This window comes from Oncorhynchus mykiss, chromosome 11, assembly GCF_057628025.1.
Source record: "Oncorhynchus mykiss isolate SJ-2025 chromosome 11, ASM5762802v1, whole genome shotgun sequence".
NCBI classification, from domain to species: domain Eukaryota; kingdom Metazoa; phylum Chordata; class Actinopteri; order Salmoniformes; family Salmonidae; genus Oncorhynchus; species Oncorhynchus mykiss.
In genome coordinates, this window is record NC_143032.1 from 55,715,577 (window position 1) to 55,737,479 (window position 21,903).

The following is a 21,903-nucleotide window of genomic DNA, read 5'->3' on the forward strand; positions in this document are numbered from 1 at the left end:
AGAACAGCTCACTGAACATTACTTGCCCAAGCAGAGCTGGTTAGGCTGTTATGTTATCCAGAGCGTTGGTGACTGCAACTGTGCTGTCAGATTGTCCATTCGTAAATTGAGCGTTTCGCGTTTACTGACACTGGCCATATTCAATCGGTGTTGAGTGTAAATACATAGGTTATTCTGCGCTCTCTGGCACACTCGGACGAGAGTGCTCTGTAATCGGAGTTGATGGCCAGACTGAATTTCCGAAGGCACCCGAAATGGTTGCTTGCACAGTGGAGCTAGCTAGGTAAACAATGAACGATAATCACAACTCATGGCGTTACCACCCTGCATGAATCTGCAGGTAGCTAACATCCAGGTAAATTTAAACTATCATACTCGAATTCCACTGAGAGCAACACTTATGCAGTTTTAATACACAATATATGTGTTTTTTTTACACGTTAGACAGGATTACCTAGACATACTGACCAGCTCAAATAGACAGAAGTGTGCAAAATGGTAGACCAATCCAAACTCATCTCTCGGCATCTCAGCCAATCATGGCAAGTGGGAAGGTTGCTCCATTTTTCTTTGGCTAACCAACTAGGCTCGTAATTGAACAATTTTATTCGTATTTACAGACGGCATACAAGTTTGCTTTTAAAGGCACATGAAAGTTCACATGTTCAAGAAGGCATTTCTGCCAAAAGACACATTTTGATTTAAAAAATGTAAACGTTTTTTCTAATGGCTCTCCTGTGAAGTAGTGACCCGCGACATACGCCTAGTTTCCTGAAGCGTATCACATAAGGATTTTTTTTTTACACTTGATATTTGTATATTTTAGCAATTACTATTACTTTTGATGCTTAAGTATATTTTAGACCAAATACTCTTATACTTAAGTAGAATATTACTGGGTGACTTTTACTGGAGTCATTTTCTATTAAGGTATCTTTATTTTTACTCAAGTATGACAGTTTGGTTCCACTGGCTAATAGGGCCGATGGTAGAGGGGGATTACTCACTCGCCGTCAGGTCCTTACAAGGCACCCCAACTTACGTCCCCAATATCTCTTCTTCCTGCGAATTACAGGGATTTGGGCCTTGTCAGGTGTCTGAAGTAAATCCTCTGACTCCGACTCGTTAAAGAAAAAATCTTTGCCTGGCATGATGTGAGTAATCACTGTCGTGATTTCCAGAAGCTGTTTTCGGTCATAAGAGACAATGGCAGAAACATTATGTACAAAATAAGTTAGAAATATCGCAAGAAAACACAATCGCACAATTGGTTAGGAGCCCATAAAATGGCAGCCATCTCTTCCGGCACAATCATAACAATCCATGTGATTTGAAAACTTTTACCACAACCAGGATGTCTTTCCTCCATACATTTTCACTCCGCATATGAGCACATTAAATGTGCTGGTGTCCGCTATGACCTTGGATGGTGGGACAATGGCTTTTTAATTCCCAGTTGAACACTGTTAACAGCCTTTTTGTAGAGGATAATTCGTATCTAGTGTGGCGTAAATATTGTTTACAGTTGCTTTAAACATGCCCACACACACAGTCCAAGTAGTCATTGCTTTATTCTTAGTGCATTCTGAAATATTCAGACCCCTTACATTTTTCCACATTTTGTTACGTTACAGCCTTATTCTAAAGTGTATCATTGTTTTTTTCCTCATCGATCTACACACAGTACCCCATAATGACAAAGCAAAAACAGGTTCAGACATTTTTGCAAATGTGTATATACCATTTTTTTTTATGCATTTACATAAATATTTAGACTCTTTACTCACTACTTTGTTGAAAAAACTTTGGCAGTGATTACAGCCTCGAGTCTCCCCTGTGATGTTCGATCGGGTTCAAGTCCGGGCTCTGGCTGGGCCACTCAAGGACATTCAGAGACTTGTCCCGAAGCCAATCCTGCATTGTCTTGGCTGTATGCTGAGAGTTGTTGTGTGCTTGGAGTCGTTGTCCTGTTAGGTGAGATCCTGAGCGCTCTGGAGCAGGTTTTCATCAAGGATCTCGCTCTCTGTACTTTGCTCTGTTCATCTTTCCCTTGAGCCTGACTGGTCTCCCAGTCCCTGCCCTTGTAAAACATCCCCACAGCATGATGCTGCCTCCACCATGCTTCACCGTAGGGATGGTGCGAGGTTTCCTCCAGACGTGACACTTGGCATTTAGGCCAAAGAGTTCAATGTTGGTTTCATCAGACCATAGAATCTTGTTTCTCATGGTTTGAGAGTCCTTTAGATGCCTTTTAGCAAACTCCAAGTGAGCTGTTGTGCCTTACTGAGGTGTGGCTTCCGTCTGGCCAACTCTACTATATAGGCCTGATTGGTAGAGTGCTGCAGAAATTGTTGTCCTTCTGGAAGGTTCTCCCATCTCCACAGAGGAACTCTGGACCTTTTTCAAAGTGTTAATTGGGTTCTTGGTCACCTTCCTGACCAAAGCCCTTCTCCCCCGATTGCTCAGTTTGGCCGTGCGGCCAGCTCTATGAAGAGTCTTGATGTTTCCAAACTTCTTCCATTTTAAGAATGATGGAGGCCACTGTGTTCTTGGGGAACTGCAATGCTGCAGACATTTTTTGCTGCACTTCCCCAGATCTGTGCCCCGACAGTGCAGTCTCGGAGCACTACGGACAATTCCTTCAACCTCATGGCTTGGTTTTTGCTCAGACATGCACTGTCAACTGTGGGACCTTGTATAAGATGTGCCTTTTCCAAATAATGTCCAATCAATTGAATTTACCACAGGTGGACTCCAATCAAGTTGTAGAAACATTTCAAGGATGATCAATGGAAACGGGATGCACCTGAGCTCAATTTCGAGGCTCATAGCAAAGGGTCTGAATACTCATGTAATACTGTTTTTAATTTTTAATACACTTGCAAAAATTTGTCATTGTGGGGTATTGTGTGTAGATTAATGAGGACATTTTTTAGAATTGGGCGTCAACATAACAAAATGTGGAAAAAGAGGTCTGAATTATTTTCTGAATGCACTGTATTTTCTTCATGCAGATTCTAGTATATTTTCATAAAAATGTTTTGCCAATTGAAACATATCTACTGTAAATGTTTTCAATTAAAATATTCAAAAAGAAAGAAATAGCTTCTAAGCAAAGACAAATTCCCAAGCAAGAAATTTGTTTGGACTCTCTGGGAGTGGTATGACTGTGGAGGGGAAAACTGAAAATTAGCTGCTATTGGCAGAGAGGTTTGGAACTCTTATTGCTTTATTAACCAATTTACAGCCTGTTGAAGTCATAAGGTAGGCCAAAACTCCATCCCACCAAACAGGCTGAAATTGCAGGTGTTCTTTTGAAACAGATCTTACACTAAAAGGGCATTATCATTTTCACAGTATTATTCCAACCTCTTGTGTGGAAATGTGTATACTTGTGTGTAGATTCATTTTTAATTTAATTTTTTTTTTTTTTATTTAATAAATTTTAGGATAAGGCTGTAACGTAACAAAATGTGGAATAAGTGAAGGGGTCTGAGTACTTTATGAATGCAGTGTATAGATATTGCATTACATTCTGCTGTATGAGGCGTATGACTGTGTGATAGAGGGATAGTGATCCAGAGGCTCTAGCTAGCTGGTGCCCCGTGTGGGGATGTCATCAGAGCCTAATGAAGACCCCAGAGACACAGCCCTCCCTCCCATGGACAGACCAGCTCGACTGGATCCCGCTCACTACTGCAGCACTGTCATTAATAAACCACAGCCAACCACAGGCACCCTGCAGAAGGAATTACTTACCAACTTACTGTCTAAACATGGGTGTGTGTGTGCATTTGTGTGCATCTATACTAGGTAAGGCTAAATGAAAAATCTGTCTGATACAGAACCTATATACACTAGATGTTTTGCTATTGTATCGTTATATTAACCACCTCTGATGCTATTCTTTGGACACAGACAGTGCTGTCTAGATGCTCACCGTGCCACTACTATTGTAAAAAGGAAATGTATTTAGTGTATGTTTGTTTCATATGGTCAAAGACTTTTCTTGCCATTTATTTACCATAAGATTTTTTTTTTTAAAGCAATTTGAATTCACAGTAATGAAGATAAAGGGTTTATGGCAGTACAGCAGCCTCTACCGTGGCCATTGGTCACATAGAGGACAGGTAGGGGTGAATGCTGCATAACTCCTTTACTCTACTCTTGCATGTCCCCACCTCTTCACACACTGATTTAGTTGTGAAATGCTCTCTTTAACGTGTAAGGCAGCAAATCACATAGCTATTATAGTATAATAATTCGTTTTGGAAACACTGTTTTATGTCCTATACATTTCAGTGTATGTAATGTGCTATGGGCTACTTTGGAGAGTGCCTTTATAGTTAATTGATGGTCTGTACTCTGTTACTCCTGCTAACTACTATATTAAAGAGGCCTTAATCCTCTGCTGCGCAGTAACTGACCTATTGGTGTATAGGGAACACACACCGTAGGACACAGATTGGCAGCTGTGCATCTGCCATAGTGTTGCCTCGGGCACAGCTAGCATCAACACTGTCTTGCACGCCTGCTATCCTCAGTTCACAGGGTTGACATCTATGGCTATGCGGACCTGCCCTTGTTGAGTGGTGGAGCACAAAGATGACCCTCAAACCATCATGGTGTGGGAAACATGGCAAAGCTGCGTTGACATTGCCTTTGAAGGCCATTGACGTTGCCTTTTATCAGTTTTGACAATCTGTTAAACTGAATTCTAATCTGCTTTAGCTAGTGCTGAATGTGTTCTATAATAGATATGCAAAAGTAGCTCTAGCTGTATTATTATTTGTTTAACCACCCAGGGCTAGAGCTTAAATGCCTGATATGATGTTGTAAAAGCAGTATATGTGTGTTTTATGGCGAGTGTAAGAAGTTGCTCTGGGCAGGGCAGCGACCACCTTGCCTGGGATGGACAAGAGGTATTATAGGATAGCTGGATTAGAAGGCCCCATCCCCTCTCAAATACAGCATTAAGTGTGGGGCGATGATAGGAGGCTGTCTCTGGGTGTTATCTGGAAATAGCTGCTGGTTCCATGATAATGGTTATCGATTTAAAGCTTTTAGGAAGCGGCAGCAGCTGCTGATGACAAATGCTGGGGGTGTTATTGTTGAGTTGTCGGCTCTCTCCTCCATTACTAACTGCTGTAATGGAGGAGTGCGAGCATGCAGATGTGATCTTAATTAAACACTGGCTTTGACTTGACACTTAAGCCCTAATGGACTTTTACAAGTATTCTGTTTTTATGACTGTTGTATATTGAGGGAAAAAGTGTTGCATCTCGGCATAGAAAGTTCAAAAGTTGAAAGTCCTTATCTTTTAGATGGTGCCAATCAATAATAACAATGGGTGATAGCCATTGCTTTATCTTGTAGTGTTTACAGACAAAATGAACCATTTACGTATTTTCATAATCCATAAAAACAAGAGTTGTTCAAGTTTTTGTTCCCATTGGTGTTTATGCACTGACATAATTCAAGCATCTAGGCTTAATAACATTATATACACATTTTGTGCCTCCTTCCCTACAGGTATACTGGAGACAAAACGACTTGAGATCATCAAATCTAATGGCACCATCGACCAGGTCTTTGGCGACGTCATCTACTACGCAGCAGATCTGCCCATATGGTGGCAGGTGCCCCAGTATGTGCTCATCGGAATCAGCGAAATCTTTGCCAGCATCGCAGGTGAGTGGAATGATGTTCTGTTGCCCAGATGATATAGAAATGTCTAAAGGAAGCGTGTATAGCATTTATAAAGAGATGCAGAGATCTGATAATGACAATGATTGTCTAACAGATTTGGTTACAAGTGATAATTTGGTCTTGGTCATACAGTCAGTACTAATAAATGTTGATTTAATTGTTACAATGTATCTTGATTGCACCACCACTATTATCCAGTAGCCAATTATATAATGTGTTGTTAAAGGGGAAGTTGAAGGGCAGTAGTCTATGTAATGGTAAAGTAACCTTTTAGTATGCGTTGTGATTAATAGTCCTCTCCTCCAGCCTTTGAACAACCTGACATTGTTTTCCTCTTCATTCTTATGCCCTAATGACTCGTCCAATCAATGGTTTTCTGTTCTAAAACACAAACCCTTCCTGCATCCTTACATATGTATAGCAACTGTTGCCTGTGCTATTGTTGAAATAGCTGGGTAAGGAATCCAGGGAGGGATACATTTAGTAGGGATAGAGTTTGCGCCAAAGAGATACTTTATCGCAGGTTTTAAAGTCAGATTTAGCATTGGACTTTGCTGAGCAGCATGATATGCAGCCTCTACAGTATGTCAACAGACAATGGACAACCACATTCATATAGTTTGATTGTTCTCTGTAACCACCACCAGTGCTGGCATGCTACATTAGTTCTACCTCTAGTACCTATACAGATACTAAGGGTAAGATTACATTCCATAACATTGACCTTGTCCATGAAATGCCATCTGAGTGAATGGCAAAAATACATTGTGCATTTGGTTAAAGTATTTTGAACATAGCATGTAGGCTAATAGAGCTCTTCTCAGAAGTTCACCCACACTAGTTGACACCCTCACACAGTGAATTGGACCTGCAGTGAATGGTGCTGTCTGAGTAAATGGCAAAAATATATTGCTCTCTGAGTGAATGGAATACGTTGTGTAATAAACAAGGATTTTGCTATTTTGAACACAGCATGTAGGCTGCAATCATAGAATTAGGAGGATCTCTTCTCTGTCTGCAAGAGCTCTCCTCAGAAGGTCATCCATCGGTGGTTGATACCCTCACACAGTGAATTGGACCTGCAGTGAATTATCCTTTCCTTACCCTTCCCAAGGACATTATTAAGTTATAGTTTTAGCTTGTTGTGGTATGCTCTCCAAATTGTATTTCCCAGTGTTTTTGTTTGTTTTTTCCCTGAGAGAAAATAGAACCCTATGATTTCTGTTAGCATTTTCATCATGATGGTTGATAGTAAGCGGGTAAGTGTCACTCAATTTCTAGCATAAAGTCTTTCCTCTCCCTCAGTGATTTGCAGAGAGCCATTATATGGTTGATGACAAAGTCAAAGCAGTAACTTAATAGTATGAGACAAATACATGGGCTGTGTCCATGGGCATGGCAAAGCTAAAATAAGAGCTAACAATATGGATCTATAGATAACTATTATGCCAACAATCATATATTTGTTCTTTGGAAATTAAACCAATTCATGCTGATCCACTCATCGAAAGTAAAGGGAAATTATGCTTTGAATTGTGGATATGAATTGTCAGTTGTGCAGAAAGCATTTGTACACTTAATGTATAAAACATTAATATTAAAAAATATATATTTTTTAAAAGATCCCACCATGTCGAATGAAAATATCTTCTATTGGATTTTATAAAATTATAGCTGTCATTTTTTAAAAATATATACGATATGACTTTACCTGCATAAAATCTGCGGATGGAAACGTGGTTAGTAAGGTACGTAATCGCTACCCGGAAATGATTTGATATTGCGATAACATCGGCATTGGACCTTGGTGGTGAAATGCCAACTTTGAACTTCAATTTACACAACTATATTAGATGTACAGTGGTTCTTCTTTTTAAAAGTTGTCATACTGCAGCACAGCTGGCGGGGTGCTGCAGAATTATATGGCATGGGGCCTCCCGAGTGGCGCAGTGGTCTAAGGCACTGCATCGCAGTTGCTAGCTTTGTCACTAGAGATCCTGGTTCGTGTCCAGGCTCTGTCGCAGCAGACCGGGAGACCCATGGGGTGGTGCACAATTGGCCCAGCATCGTCCGGTTTAGGGAAGGGTTCAAAATAAATAATTATACGGCATGTTATTTGTCAGCCATTGTTGCCGTTAATACTAGTTTGACCACCAGAGGGCATCTTTGAGAAGTTAAGTTATTGAAATGACGTGGATCTGTAGACCTACAGTAAGAGTCCTGTTTAACTTACTTATTGGCATACAGGCCTACTTCAATTTACAGAAAATCAATCATTAATTTGTGCACGTCATCACACAGCATACAAGTCGTACATGTCAACATGTCGGATAAAGAAATTGAATTCAGGAATGCATTTGACTGTTTTTAATATTAGGAAGATATGGCGCTGTACAACATGACTGGTCGGGAGTAGGCCTAGGACACTAAGTGACTGCAAGTGAAGAGCAAAATAATCCACACCCTAATTGTAGGCTAACCAATCGAGATTCAGTGAAAATAAAAATCTCATTGATTTATCAAGACCAGTCCCCCTTCTGTGCCTGGTGAGCAGTTTGTCAAGTTCTAATGTCAGAAGAGGAATGGAAATGTCAAGGTGAACCGACGACCTGACGAACCTGCCACGTATGTTGACTCTGCCTGTCGGAGGTGGAATTCCAGACTGGCCTGGCATGGATTGTGACTCCATCTCGTTCCTCGCCCTCTTCAACTCGTCATTCTCCACCTGGCTCTCTGCCAATGCCACCTGGCTCTCTGCCAATGCCGCCTGGCTCTGGACCAATGCATCAGCTGTCGCCTGTATCTCTGCCCCCAGAGAATGTTTTTCTTTCTGCTGGTCTGCCTTCAATGACTCTATCTCGGTCTTCAAAGTTTGACTCAGATCCATGTGCACCTTCACCAGATGATCAGAATGGTACTGTCCTGAGCCCCCATCAATTACAGTGGCCTATGATAGAAACGGTAGATCAATTAAGAATTAAGTGAATCCAACACACATGCTGCGTACAGAAACACGTATTTTTAAGAATCCGCTTTCTTGGGGACCATGCATTTTTCGGAGCAGCCCGTTGTCCAGCCATTTGTCCACTGATCTCCACGGATGGTTGTTGACACATTCATAGGCTATACCATAAAATAAATAAAAATGCACTAAAACCAAAATACCTTTTTAGTTTTGGTGATCCTCTCAGCTCCGGATCAATTTCAAGTCCTCTGGTGGTTAGTCCTAACCTTGGAATGGGTAGCACCATAGTTTTCATTGAGCCAGCTTCTTTCTATGTCCATTTCATCTGTTCTCTTTGGACACTCTTTTTTTAAATTTGTATTATTATTTTTTTTTTTATATAGATTAACAGCTTGTTTTTTTTAATGGTAAGGGTAGAGTTTGGGGCGCTGTGAGGAGTAGTGGAAAGGTGTTACAATAGGCCATAAGTATACAGCAGTTTGCCGATTGTCTTCACTCTGATTATGCTGTAACAACATACTGTATGTAGAAGCACCATGACCAGTATTAGCAAATCATGTCTAGCATATAATCTCTCCTCCCTCACATCTTTGAAGGTTAAGCTGTTGTGAGATATTACATAAGCTGTTCATCTTGGCTCTATGAGCAGAGCACAATTTGAAATCAAAAAATCCTACCTTATTATTATTATTATTATTATTATTATTATTATTATTATTATTATTATTATTATTTTATTTCTTTCTCCTGCAGTCATGATCATTACCATGCTAAGGCTTCTGTTTTGGAAAGATTTCAATTACCTGGATGACTGGGGTTGTTGAGACCTCGGTCCATGATTTAGCCATCTGTCTATTTGGCCCGCTGTCACTTCCTCACTATATTTTACATTGCATACAAAAATATATATTTTTAAATATATATATTGTAAATCCTCAAGGTCTATTGTTTCATATAAGAGGAATGCTTTTTTTCCTCATTTTCTTCAACATGTCTTTCATGCATAACTTCTCTATAAGTTAGTGCTAGTTCTTACTGAAGATTGTGTTTCTCCTCCTCAGGCCAACAATGGCGTCGCCACATAGCAACTTAGTGTTTAGTCTTTTGTATTGTGCCTAGGCAAGTAGACTGAAATGTAAGCCAGATGACTGACTGTTCAAGACTGTCTTGAGTAAAACCTCCAGCATCCAGTTAGCCACTCACTCCTGGCACCCTTAGCTACTGACTCATTCTCATTCTGTCTGCAGCTGATGTCCTCTCATCAGGTGCCCTGTCTTGTTATGGTCATAATCTCTGTGGATCCCCTACCATGACACAAGCCAACCATATTGACTGTTGTGGAGGGATTGGTACCAATGGCAGCTCTTCCACACTATGGCCCCTGGAGGCATTACTGCTAACAACTGCAACCATGACAAACCCTAACCAGGGAAAAATACACTGTAGGTACAGTAGCTGTTGTGTGGCTGAGGGCAGATCATTTATTCATGTGAAGTAATGTACTCACAATTATTTTTTTAGATCCACATTATCAGTTAAATTGAACATAATAAAGTTATGTTTGGAACAGTGTACACACTGGTTTGCCCAGGTGTCTATTAAAAACAACTGGCTGTCATACTTTATTACTGTACTAGTACACCCATGAAATTCAAATACAGACAGAATAAAGCTGTGGGGAGCCCTTAAATAAACTTCCCCTCCACTTTTTCCACACCACCCCACTGGGGATATCTTCAATGAAAATTAGTTGACAGAATTGTGACATATGTCTGGAAAAAACCGTTTTCCCCTGGTCTTATTCTATTTGAATACATCCTTTTTAATACGTCTAGGGCCCACCTCCTACCACATTACAATTCCTTTATCCTTGGAGGGACTATGGTAATTCTTTCCTTATGCACCACCTGCAGTTTGCCTGCTTTTGGGCATTAAGGATATGCAAAATGATCCCCTTTGGGATTGATCTTTTGAAATTTTTTAAAGCTAATGTTATTTTTCAAGAAAAAAAAAATCTACCCCTCCAACACAGCCCTCGGGAGAAGGCAAAATAAAATATTTTAACTTTGTTTGTTTTGCGTGTGGTTGGGAAGCGGACATTATTATTATAATTAAATCTCAACACATTCTATCTACCTCCACATAGACAAGTAAGGGATTGAAAATTAGGTATGTGACAAATGTAAAATGTTTATTTTGAAACTTTAAGAAAAAAATTGTATAAGGACATGTGAATTCACACTTCAGATTTGGTCCTGCGTATGACCACTAGGGGGCAATGCAGTTCAATCTACTGCAGTCATAGCTACCAGACAGCGCTGACCTTACTGCTGTCCCCACAGTTAATGGTAGTTAATGCCGTTTTTAGGTTCTCTGTGTGCCTGTTCTCAGTTGTCAGTGCATGGGACTTCATGTCCCACTTCTCATCAATGTGATGTCGCGTTGCAGTGATGTATGACTGTGTTCTTTGACATCCAACAATCAGTTGTTAAAGCTATGTATGGTGTTTGAGAGCTTGCACTTTATACTTTGAGCGATCATTGTACATTTTCTTCATCCAGGCTGTCATGGTTTTTCGACATGGCATCCTGTAGTCTGCTTCTATATATGCCATCAGGGCAGCAAGCCAACATCCTCTACCATTGACAATGGCTGCATATCAACTGCAATCATTTTTGTAGTCAGCTCTGTGATTTTCTCACTCCGTCCCTTACTGCACTGCTGCCAGCAACGGGTTGGGGATCTCCGTGCCTCCCTTTCAGATGGTTAAGTATTGCACCTGTACTGCCACTGTAGCTCAATTCCACCTCGCGAAGTTTGCATTTCACCACCTTCTCTTTTAACCTCAAAGAATTAGCAGACTGGACTTTGCTGCTGTCACTTCCCTGTCTCACTCTCCGCCATTTTCCCAACTGTTAATGAAGATGATGTGCGGAGCACTTTATATCCATGGCAAATCATTTAAAAAAAGGATATCTTCTAACGTTATGAAATTGTTGCGTTAGGTATTTGTAGAATTTTTTTCTTTTCTTGTTTTTCTTGATGATAATCTGGACCTGTTAGTGGTAGTTTTGTTATAACTGTACTGTGATGTACACTACCATTCAAAAGTTTGGGGTCACTTAGAAATGTCCTTGTTTTTGAAAGAAAAGCAAAGAAAATGTGTCCCTATTTAAAATAATAGCAGATTGATCAGAAATACATTGTAGACAATGTAAATGACTATTGTAGCTGGAAACGGCTGATTTAAAAAAAAATGGAATGTCTACATAGGCGTACAGACGCCTATTATCAGCAACCATCACTCCTGTGTTCCAATGGCACGTTGTGTTAGCTAATCCAAGTTGATCGTTTTAAAAGGCTAATTGATCATTAGAAAACCATTTTGTAATTATGTTAGCACAGCTGAAAACAGAAGCAATAAAACTGTGCGCCTTTTAGACTAGTTCAGTATCTGGAGCATCAGCATTTGTGGGTTCAATTGCAGGCTCAAAATGGCCAGAAACAAATAACTTTCTCCTGAAACTCGTCAGTCTATTCTTGTTCTGAGAAATGAAGGCTATTCCATGCGAGAAATTGCCAAGAAACTGAAGATCTCGTACAACGCTGTGTACTACTCCCTTCACAGAACAGCGCAAACTGGCTCTAACCAGATTAGAAAGTGGAGTGAGCATCGCCGGTGCACAACTGAGCAAGAGGACAAGTACATTCGAGGTTCTAGTTTGACAGACGCCTCACAAGTCCTCAACTGGCAGCTTAATTAAATGGTACCCGCAAACCATCCCAATTTTGTTTAAACGTTCACACCCCTATTGAATATAGTCCTGCAAATTCCTCTTCACGACATGTCCCATTGTACTGCTGTGCAGGGCTTTTTTAATTTGCTGTCAAAAGGTTACCTAACGATATTACTGAATGTTTTCAGGTGGAAACAAATGGAAAGATCAGGTGTGTTGTGGCAGAGCATTTGACACAGTGTAATAAAGTTTCCACGGCAGATTATTTTTTTCTATTAGGAAAGTGTTTTGTATCATAACAAGCTACATTAGTCTCAGACCAGGTAGCTGTACGAGGAGTTGTGTGTCACATGGATTTCTTGTAATGTTCCCCTCGGAGGAATGCCTAAAAAGGCATCCGTACTTAAGAGGCTCCTTTATCTCTCCTGACAGCTGCAGCTATAGGGCCTTATTTGAAAAATCACAAGTTTGAGGCACCATGAAATTATCAATGTCAGCTAGCAGGCAGCTCTTATGGCAAAAGAAAAATGATTTTATCTTTTTTTTTTTCTCTCGTTCTCCTTCCCCCTCAACCCCATCCTCTCTCATGACACATAAAATATTGAGAGACCTTTCCCAGAAACAATTGCAGCTGAATAGGTACTTGAGATGGTCCCCTGCTGCTGTAAGGTAGCCTGCGGGTGTAGGAGGAGAGAACAGCCCTATGTTTCACTGATATTTAGCAGTCAAACAGTGCAGCGGCAGGCCAAGTCTCTCATGTATATAAATTGATCACATTGTTGTTATGGATGAAAGGCCTGTTATTCTGATGCAAATTTAATCTTCTGTAAGTGGAGTTCTACAGTGATGCATGAGAGGTGTTTCCATAGTGATCGCCCCTGGCTACTTTATCTGGGTGGGACCCATGGGTAATAAGTCATCCTCACTGTAACACACACTGTCTGCTGCTGACCACTGCACTACGTACTAGGCTTGGACGGTATACCGTATATACCGGGGTATTTGGAAAAAGCCGCGGGATGTTTTTTCAATACCGTTGAAGCTTTTTGTTTGACGTTTTTAAATCAATTTGTATGTTTGTAGATACAAATAGTTACCTGCAGTTAACTTGTGCAAATCATTAGGAAATAAAGAACAATTGCTTTCTTCATTTCACCTGGTAGTCCCCCGTCACGCGGTCTTTTTTTTAAAAGCACACAACGAACCCGTTAGCCTTGTGAGTCACTCACTGTTGTGTAGCATACGCCAGGTGATCTAATTACAGTATGGAACTGTTTGCCAGCTAGATATCTAAGTTAACTGTCCAAAATGTGCTAAATGCTCTGCAGTTGTGCATTTGGTTTGTTAATTTAGTAGCCAATTAGCTATCTAGCAAAGTGGTTAGCTTCTTCCAAAATCAAGCATTTGCTTGGTAACTGCAGCGTATCTTCTCCTGGTTCAAGAGCTTTGCTGGCTAATATGTGTTTTGTGCGTGCAGCAAACTGGGAGTAGCAGTCAAACTGTACAAAATGTTTGCAATGCGCTCCTTAGCATTTAGTTAGCATTCTCATGGGATTTTACATGTACTTGTTAGCATTCTCATGGGATTTTACATGTACTTGTTAGCATTGCTAACCTTCGGATTTCAGAGTATCATTGGGTTTGAAAACAGCACCCTTTGTTCAGTGCCGTTATTATCGAATACCCCGGTATAGCACAAGGTCGGTATGACAATCTGGATAACTCCCAAGCCTACTACATATCCACACACCACATAGCCAATGGACTGTCCTCTGCCAAAGGCATCTAAAAACACTTTGAACTGTTCCTCACCTCAGGCCGGTTGTGCCATGGTTGGAACATGGACATTGTTTGCCCAGAGTCTAGAAATGTGTTTGGATCGGTGTTAGCATCTGTCAATGTTTACTCTGTATGACAGGATGTACTGCATGATTGTGTTTGTTTACTTGTTAGTATTTCTTGTTTATTCCTTGTTTATTCTATGGATCTCTGAGTTCCGTGTCTGTCTCCTCTCCAAGGTCTGGAATTTGCCTACTCGGCCGCCCCCAGGTCCATGCAGAGTGCCATCATGGGACTGTTCTTCTTCTTCTCTGGGATTGGTTCCTTCGTGGGCTCCGGCCTACTGGCCATCGTCTCCCTCAAGGGGATTGGCTGGATGTCCTCCCACAAGGACTTTGGTAAGAGCGAGAAAACACTCATCCAATACAAGTTCTTAAAGTAGGTTCTTCTTTTGAGGCAATGTTCATTACTCATATAATAGGAGTTGGACAGGCTCTTCAGGGAGAAAATATGTGAGTGAGAATGACGGTGCATTGTATTGCCTCAGCCTGCATAATGATCTGTATATGGACTCTAGGGAGGCCTGCCATCACAATCAGCCTTAAACATGGCCTCTGAAAACTACCTTCAACTCCCTGGCCATTGATCTGTATGAACACAGTTTTCCAGGGATGAGGAATAGTATAATGTTCTGGCTCCACTCATGCACACTGTCTAGAGTTTTTATAGATGTTACCGTAAAATTGGTGTGACAAAAACATCAGCAGTGTGTCATAGCTTACTGTTGTCCTCGAAAAGAAGAACACAGTATTGACATTTCGATTCCCTCTGCAGTATTTACTTTCACATCAACAGAAATGTATTTCCTGGGGGGACGCGTCACAAGAATTGTCATGTCGTCCTGATTTAAAATCCACTTAAGAAGTTTGCAAATTGGTTGCACCAAAGAAGGAAAAAATTATCCCGGTGCAATTGTCTTATTTTAAGTGTTTCCTGTAATAAATAGAGATGTCAGACTAACGACAAAAGGTTTGTGTAAATCTGTCGTAGTGCTAGAATAAATAGTGTGTCGGTGGCAGCAGATGGATGTGTTCCCTGGTGAAAGGAGCCCCCCGGCCCAGATGCACTTTCCAGGGAGCTGCGGAAAATACGCCGCACTGTAAATTGTTTAACCACAAACACCTAATAGCTCATTAATACAGTGTGCCGACAGGATGGGAGGTATTTTTGATGACATTAGCACTTGGAGATGCTTGGCACGGCTTCATAAATCCATCCTGCGACTTGCCTAGCCTCGCCCGAGGAGCCGTTTGTTTAGTAAGCATAATTTGATTGTTAAACGAGAGCCTCGTTTGCCTGCAAGCTTTCTTTCTCTCACTCTATCTCGTGCTGCTTTTTGAAAAAGTCATTTTAAAGAAAAACCGCACAGAGTAGGGGTGGGCGAACAAACAGAATAAAACATCCAGGTGGCCAAAGCTTTGGCCTCAAAGCCTGTCAGTTTGTTGTGCAGTTGCTTGTTGTCTTTCCTTCACATACTTTGCTGGGCTTTACCTGTCTCTACATTGCTTCTTTACCTGTCTCCCCCACCCCCCTTGGCTCAGCGCTCTGCAGGAGCGATGGAAGCGGATCCTCCTCATTTCCATGGCTGAGGGCTGTGTGATGCGGAGGCAGAGCGAAGCGTGGAGTAAACAGGAGGTTTGGTGAGCAGAGTGGTGCAGACCTGGGGATAGACACCCAGTATTAATGACAAGCTGGGGGCCTGATTACACAGCCCTCTCTTAAGTAAAGCTGCCCCTGGAGTGCGCACCATATAGCTGCCACAGCCAGCCAGCTAGCTAGCTACCTTGGCAGCTGGAGGCTACTACTCACCTCTGTCTCACTACACCACCTTCTCTCTTCACGTCTTGTCCTCACAAACTAGCAGCAGGCATGCGCAGGTAGAGAAGCAATGTAGCATGCAACGATACAGTCCGTCTGTCCAAATGTAAAAGCATATGCCTTTGGTAACTGTAGTACAGTCGCAACCAAAATTATTGGCACCCTTGATAAAGATGAGAAAAGAAAATAGTACAATAAGTAATACCAATACTATTGTATGCTCAAAACAATGATGGACTTTACCCAGTACCTGGACTTTTTTTTGCCAAAAACCTGGTTGCCTCTACCAGGAAGATGTAACTTGGCTGTGGATCTTCCAGCAAGACAATCAATCAAATCAATCAAATTTATTTTATATAGCCCTTCGTACATCAGCTGATATCTCAAAGTGCTGTACAGAAACCCAGCCTAAAACCCCAAACAGCAAGCAATGCAGGTGAAGAAGCACGGTGGCTAGGAAAAACTCCCTAGAAAGGCCAAAACCTAAGAAGAAACCTAGAGAGGAACCAGGCTATGTGGGGTGGCCAGTCCTCTTCTGGCTGTGCCGGGTGGAGATTATAACAAAACATGGTCAAGATGTTCAAATGTTCATAAATGACCAGCATGGTCGAATAATAATAAGGCAGAATAGTTGAAACTGGAGCAGCAGCACAGTCAGGTGGACTGGGGACAGCAAGGAGTCATCATGTCAGGTATTCCTGGGGCATGGTCCTAGGGCTCAGGTCCTCCGAGAGAGAGAAAGAAAGAGAGAATTAGAGAGAGCATATGTGGGATGGCCAGTCCTCTTCTGGCTGTGCCGGGTGGAGATTATAACAGAACATGGCCAAGATGTTCAAATGTTCATAAATGATCAGCATGGTCGAATAATAATAAGGCAGAACAGTTGAAACTGGAGCAGCAGCACAGCCAGGTGGACTGGGGACAGCAAGGAGTCATCATGTCAGGTAGTCCTGGGGCATGGTCCTAGGGCTCAGGTCCTCCGAGAGAGAGAAAGAGAGAAGGAGAGAATTAGAGAACGCACACTTAGATTCACACAGGACACCGAATAGGACAGGAGAAGTACTCCAGATATAACAAACTGACCCTAGCCCCCCGACACATAAACTACTGCAGCATAAATACTGGAGGCTGAGACAGGAGGGGTCAGGAGACACTGTGGCCCACTCCGAGGACACCCCCGGACAGGGCCAAACAGGAAGGATATAACCCACAGGCAATGACCCCAAACACATATCAAAATCCATAAAGAAATGGTTAATTGACCAAGAAATCAACACTTTGCAATGGCCATCTGTCTCCGGACTTGAAAACCTGTGGTTTGAATTGAAGGGGGTAGTCCGTAAGCGCAAACGAAGGATATCAACGATCTGGGAAGATTCTGTGTCGAGGAATGGTCTAACCTCCCTCCCAATGTGTTCTCCAATCTCATAAAATGTTTTAGAAAATGGGTCTGTGACATTTTCCTCGCAAGGGGTGCTGGAGTATTAAACTGGTGCCAATAATTTTGACCCCCAATTTGTATTTTTATTTTTTTAAGAAGTATTACTTGTTAAACAAAAAAAAATTCTGGGCAATTGCATCAGTATAAAATATATATATATATTTTTGCATATAATATAGCTCAGTATTTGTATTATCTTACTGTATACAGTATTTTTTTGTTCATCTTTGTCAAGGGTGTCAGTTATTCTGGTCGTGACTGTATATTTTCGACTTGGTGACTCTTAACTCTCCTGCTGTGTTCCGGTCAAATTGGACTGAGTTTTCTCTCTGATAAATGTAGTTCCTTTAATCAGATTGTCATAAGGTTCCATGACTTTGTCCACACAGGGCATTTGAACACACAAAATACATTTAGATGATTTTCATTACATTTTGGGGGTTTTATTTAACTTTAGTACACCTGTGGTGTTCCCTGTCAAAAATGACCAGTCATTACAAATGAATGGGTGAGACTATAATTTAGTGTAATAAAATTGAGTTCAGGCACATGCCCATTCATCAGATGGGCACACCTCCTCTCCCAGACACCCACATGCATGTGTGTTTGAGCACACACACGCCTCACTCCCCTTCTTGGCTTCCATGGCAATCCCCACGAGAACCTTACCCCTATAGAATCTTTCCCTCACGGGAACCACACCTTTTGGCATTCTCACAAAAAATCGCAACATTGTTTCAATAATGTATACAACTTTTTTTGCAGCTCTGGTATATAAAGCTTTTTGAGGCCTTGCACATAATTAATTCTGTGGCAGCACAATGACCAAATAATATACTGTATGTGAGGTTCTTGATCATATCTTTGATCATGACACTGGTGAGGAGGAGAGAGTCCTTGTTAAACTTTGACACAAAGTCTGTGATGAATAGCACTATGTTTCATCTGAGTATTTGTTAAAGTCTAAATAATCCATACATTATGCTTTTACTCAAAAACAAGTTGTATGAGCTCAGGTCAATAAGGCCTATAAGTAGCAAATAGAAGTTCAAAACTTTTTTAATGTCCACAATAACTTAAGTTGATAAAAAAAGATCTAACACAACATTAGGTGATCATATATGTATTATTATGGATTTATAATCCGCTATAATGGGGCGGTCATTTTGGACCGGGAACACAGAATTATTTAACATGAAACGAATACAACAGGAGGGTTAAAATCCCAATGGGCTTTTTCCACAGTCAGGCTGACATCACATCTGACTGGTCATTCATCACAATCCTTTTATTTGGTCCTAGAAAAAGCAGCCATCTCACCTCCGCTTTGACAGAGACTGCATTGTGCTGAGTTAACCCCACAGTTAGTCATTGAAAGGTCAACCGTCTTTCCTTCTGCCTCATGAGTTGGCTTGTATACATAAAGATGTTTTGTTCTGCTGAAACCTGTGCTCCTTTGAATTGTTGCCCAATGTATTCATCCACCATTGACTTTAAGGAACACAATGCTTGAGCTCTGAGTAGGTAGCTGCAGTCACAGACCAGGAAATGGCCTTTTTATTTTAATTGCAACCAGGTTCAAGTCCTGACTGGTCCAGGATCAGATGTTGGGATATTTTAGACATTCACAGTTTGGGTTGAGACCCACATATCCTGCTCAACACTCATTTGATGATACTCAATGAAAAGACTGTTTTTTAATGGAGGGCAACGGTGCCAAAGCAGGAAAAATGGTCACATGAGCTCTTCTTGAGATTGGTGCTCAAGTCTTCCAGCTTAATATAATACATGTACTGTATAAGGGAAGGTATTTCTTTAAGTGAAAGAATAATCAATGTGAGATATATATATTTTAAATACTGTAAACGGCAGCTTTTTGGCTGACAATGATATTTCCAGCCTATCTAGCTAACAGCAGATGCTTGTTCTTTCCTTTTAATTGTGTCAGAGTTCAGGGTTGTGATTTCTCCATTGATAAGTTAATAATGGTATTGATAGATAGTTATCAATGTATTTACAATTACCTGTACTCATTATTGATCAACTGCTTCCATTTGGTCTCTAGTCCATCCAGAAGTTTTACAGTACAAGAAAGAGAAGTCAGACAAAGTATGTTAATGTCCACAGCTGGGGCTGAAGATCATTGGAGGTCTGTGTGTTTCAGAATTGTTGTTGTAATTATTGCAGCAACTCTCTGCCTAAATGAATGCATCATGGTGGCTAATATTATTCAGTTTGAGGCAAACAGACATAGAAGTTCCCTTCAGTGCCCCACCTCTGGATAGCGCTGCATTCCTCCGTATCGATCGCGTTCCCTAAATACCTATCAAATATGTATGGGGTTCGTTAATCGTTTGTACAACAAGTCCTTGTTTAGTTTTTGCTGCTGTAATTACCAGCCAAGTGGGCCCTGGGGAGGCATGAGTGGGAAGGAGGTAGGCAGAGACATAATGAAATTAAGAAATTACAAAAATGTCAACCCTGCACATTTTTTCAAACCTACCCCATAAACTGAGATGTAAAGACTTGTTTTGATTTGATTTCATCAGTCGTCCCCTGATAATTCTCAGGATCCAGTTATATTACTTATTCTCTGGTGATGTTTATTGAATCTATAAAACACTACACAATTAAGGTCAATGAACGGTGTCTCTTTCCCCTCAACATGCATTTATTCAGCATGCAGTTCTGTCATGCCCTCTCTCCTCTCCCATTCTCCTTAAGGCCAACTCCCCTGTGTTAATTAAGGCTGTGCTTGCAGACTGAGTGTCGGTTAAAGCGAATTATCGATTTGAAACGCAAGCAGCAGACTCTGCCGGCATTAACCCCCCCACCCCCCGTGAACATTATCCTGCCGGTCTTCTCCTTTTCCAATTATCCATAAAGAGCACAGACCGAGGCAGTGAGACACATCTCTGGGTTTGGATATGATATGGATTCCGATGTGCTAGTGACAGAATATACAGTACTGCACCACTCATAAAGGTGAAAACAATCGTATGATGAACTGCAAAGGACACTATTTAGACGGCCTGCAGAGTGAGTCCTCCGTTAGGTTTTGGAGGTTCTTTATGGTTAAAATATCCCAACTTGCATATCTTCTGCCTCCCCTGGTGAAGTGCTGCTAGCAGCGATCCGTTGAGTTGTAGGCGTGATTTATTTTCAGTTTAGGTTTTGATTGAGTATAGTTTATAGGTTTTGTGTTTTGGAAATGAATGAGATATCAGGGGTCTTGGCACTGCGTTTAAATCATGTCTCCTTTTTACTGCTCTGGTCAGATGGTAGACTATACAGAGTCTTCCCTACCAGGGAGGAACAACTTTTTATAGATTGGTTTGCGTATTTGGCCGTATTGTCACCAATAAGTTAATTGTTAGTGAAAATTTATGCACACAAAAATATATGCAATCCAACGGTATATGTATTGTATTGTATTTTGGTCATGCCTCGTGACTCAGATTGTCAAAATGATTTCAGCCAATTCCAAAGCATGTCTAGTCAAAAGTTCAAGCACTTGGTTAATTGGGGTCATGTTGATGACCGCACCAGTATCATGTGTGAGTTTGACCTCTTCCCCCTGTCGTGTACATGGTGGCTGTGTGAGTCCTTGTGTTCCCCCCCAGCTCTGGATGGACTGGTATAATTGGACGGTCTCTGAACCCCAGGGTCCGGAGGGCCGTCAGACCACTCTCCCTGTTCACTCTCTCCCAGCCCGCCCGCGCCGCCCACCCTCACCATGGGAAATGACAAGACTTCTGTGGGATTACCCCCTTCTCCAATTAAAATCAAGCCTGGTCCTCCTCTAGGTCGTTATTCACTGTGACAGTCCAACGTGGAGAACGTAATAGGTGCATTCTTTTGACAGCACACTGTCCTGGAGCTTTGGACTTCCTCATTTGAAGATACAGTATGTAAGCTAGCTAGCTGAGCTCTGTCCGTTCTCCCATGTATCCTTCCGGGCTAAGAAACCGTGCCATGCTGTGTGCCTATTGTATAAACTCAAACCCTTTTTTAATAAACATGAGAGAACCTATGCTGGGTACTCTAATTGGGAATTCAAAAGAATAGCTGTGATTTGCGTCAGATGGGCTGCTGGTTAAACATTAAGGCCAGTAAACCACTGCTTAACATGGCCAGGGGTGGAAGGCTTCTCTAACGCCAACACAATTGTCAGACAAAGCACTGTTTTAGCTTGCAAAATCATTGATTTAGTGCAGCTGTCGGCTTTTCCCTTGATGCGAAACTGTAGCGGGGGGGGGGTAGATTTAGTTTAGAATTGCCCTCCAGTGTTTGTTTGAACAGGGGCAACCACTCCAATCAGCAGTGCCAGCATTCAGAAGTAGACGGCAATAGCTTGGTGCAAGCATAAACCTCAGAAAGAGGCTTGTTCGTAA

The 21,903-nt window shown here is 41.4% G+C and overlaps 1 protein-coding gene across 3 annotated transcripts in view; it reads left to right on the forward strand.

The window, feature by feature from the left end:
* Window positions 1-21,903, forward strand: part of slc15a4 (solute carrier family 15 member 4) — a 43,858-nt gene that overhangs the window by 18,183 nt on the left and 3,772 nt on the right. For all 3 annotated transcript variants that reach the window (XM_036935789.2, XM_021621374.3, XM_021621373.3), the window contains exons 7-8: window positions 5,533-5,691; window positions 14,430-14,588. In XM_036935789.2, coding sequence (XP_036791684.1) covers window positions 5,533-5,691; window positions 14,430-14,588 — 318 coding nt within the window. The remainder of the gene's footprint in view (window positions 1-5,532; window positions 5,692-14,429; window positions 14,589-21,903) is intronic.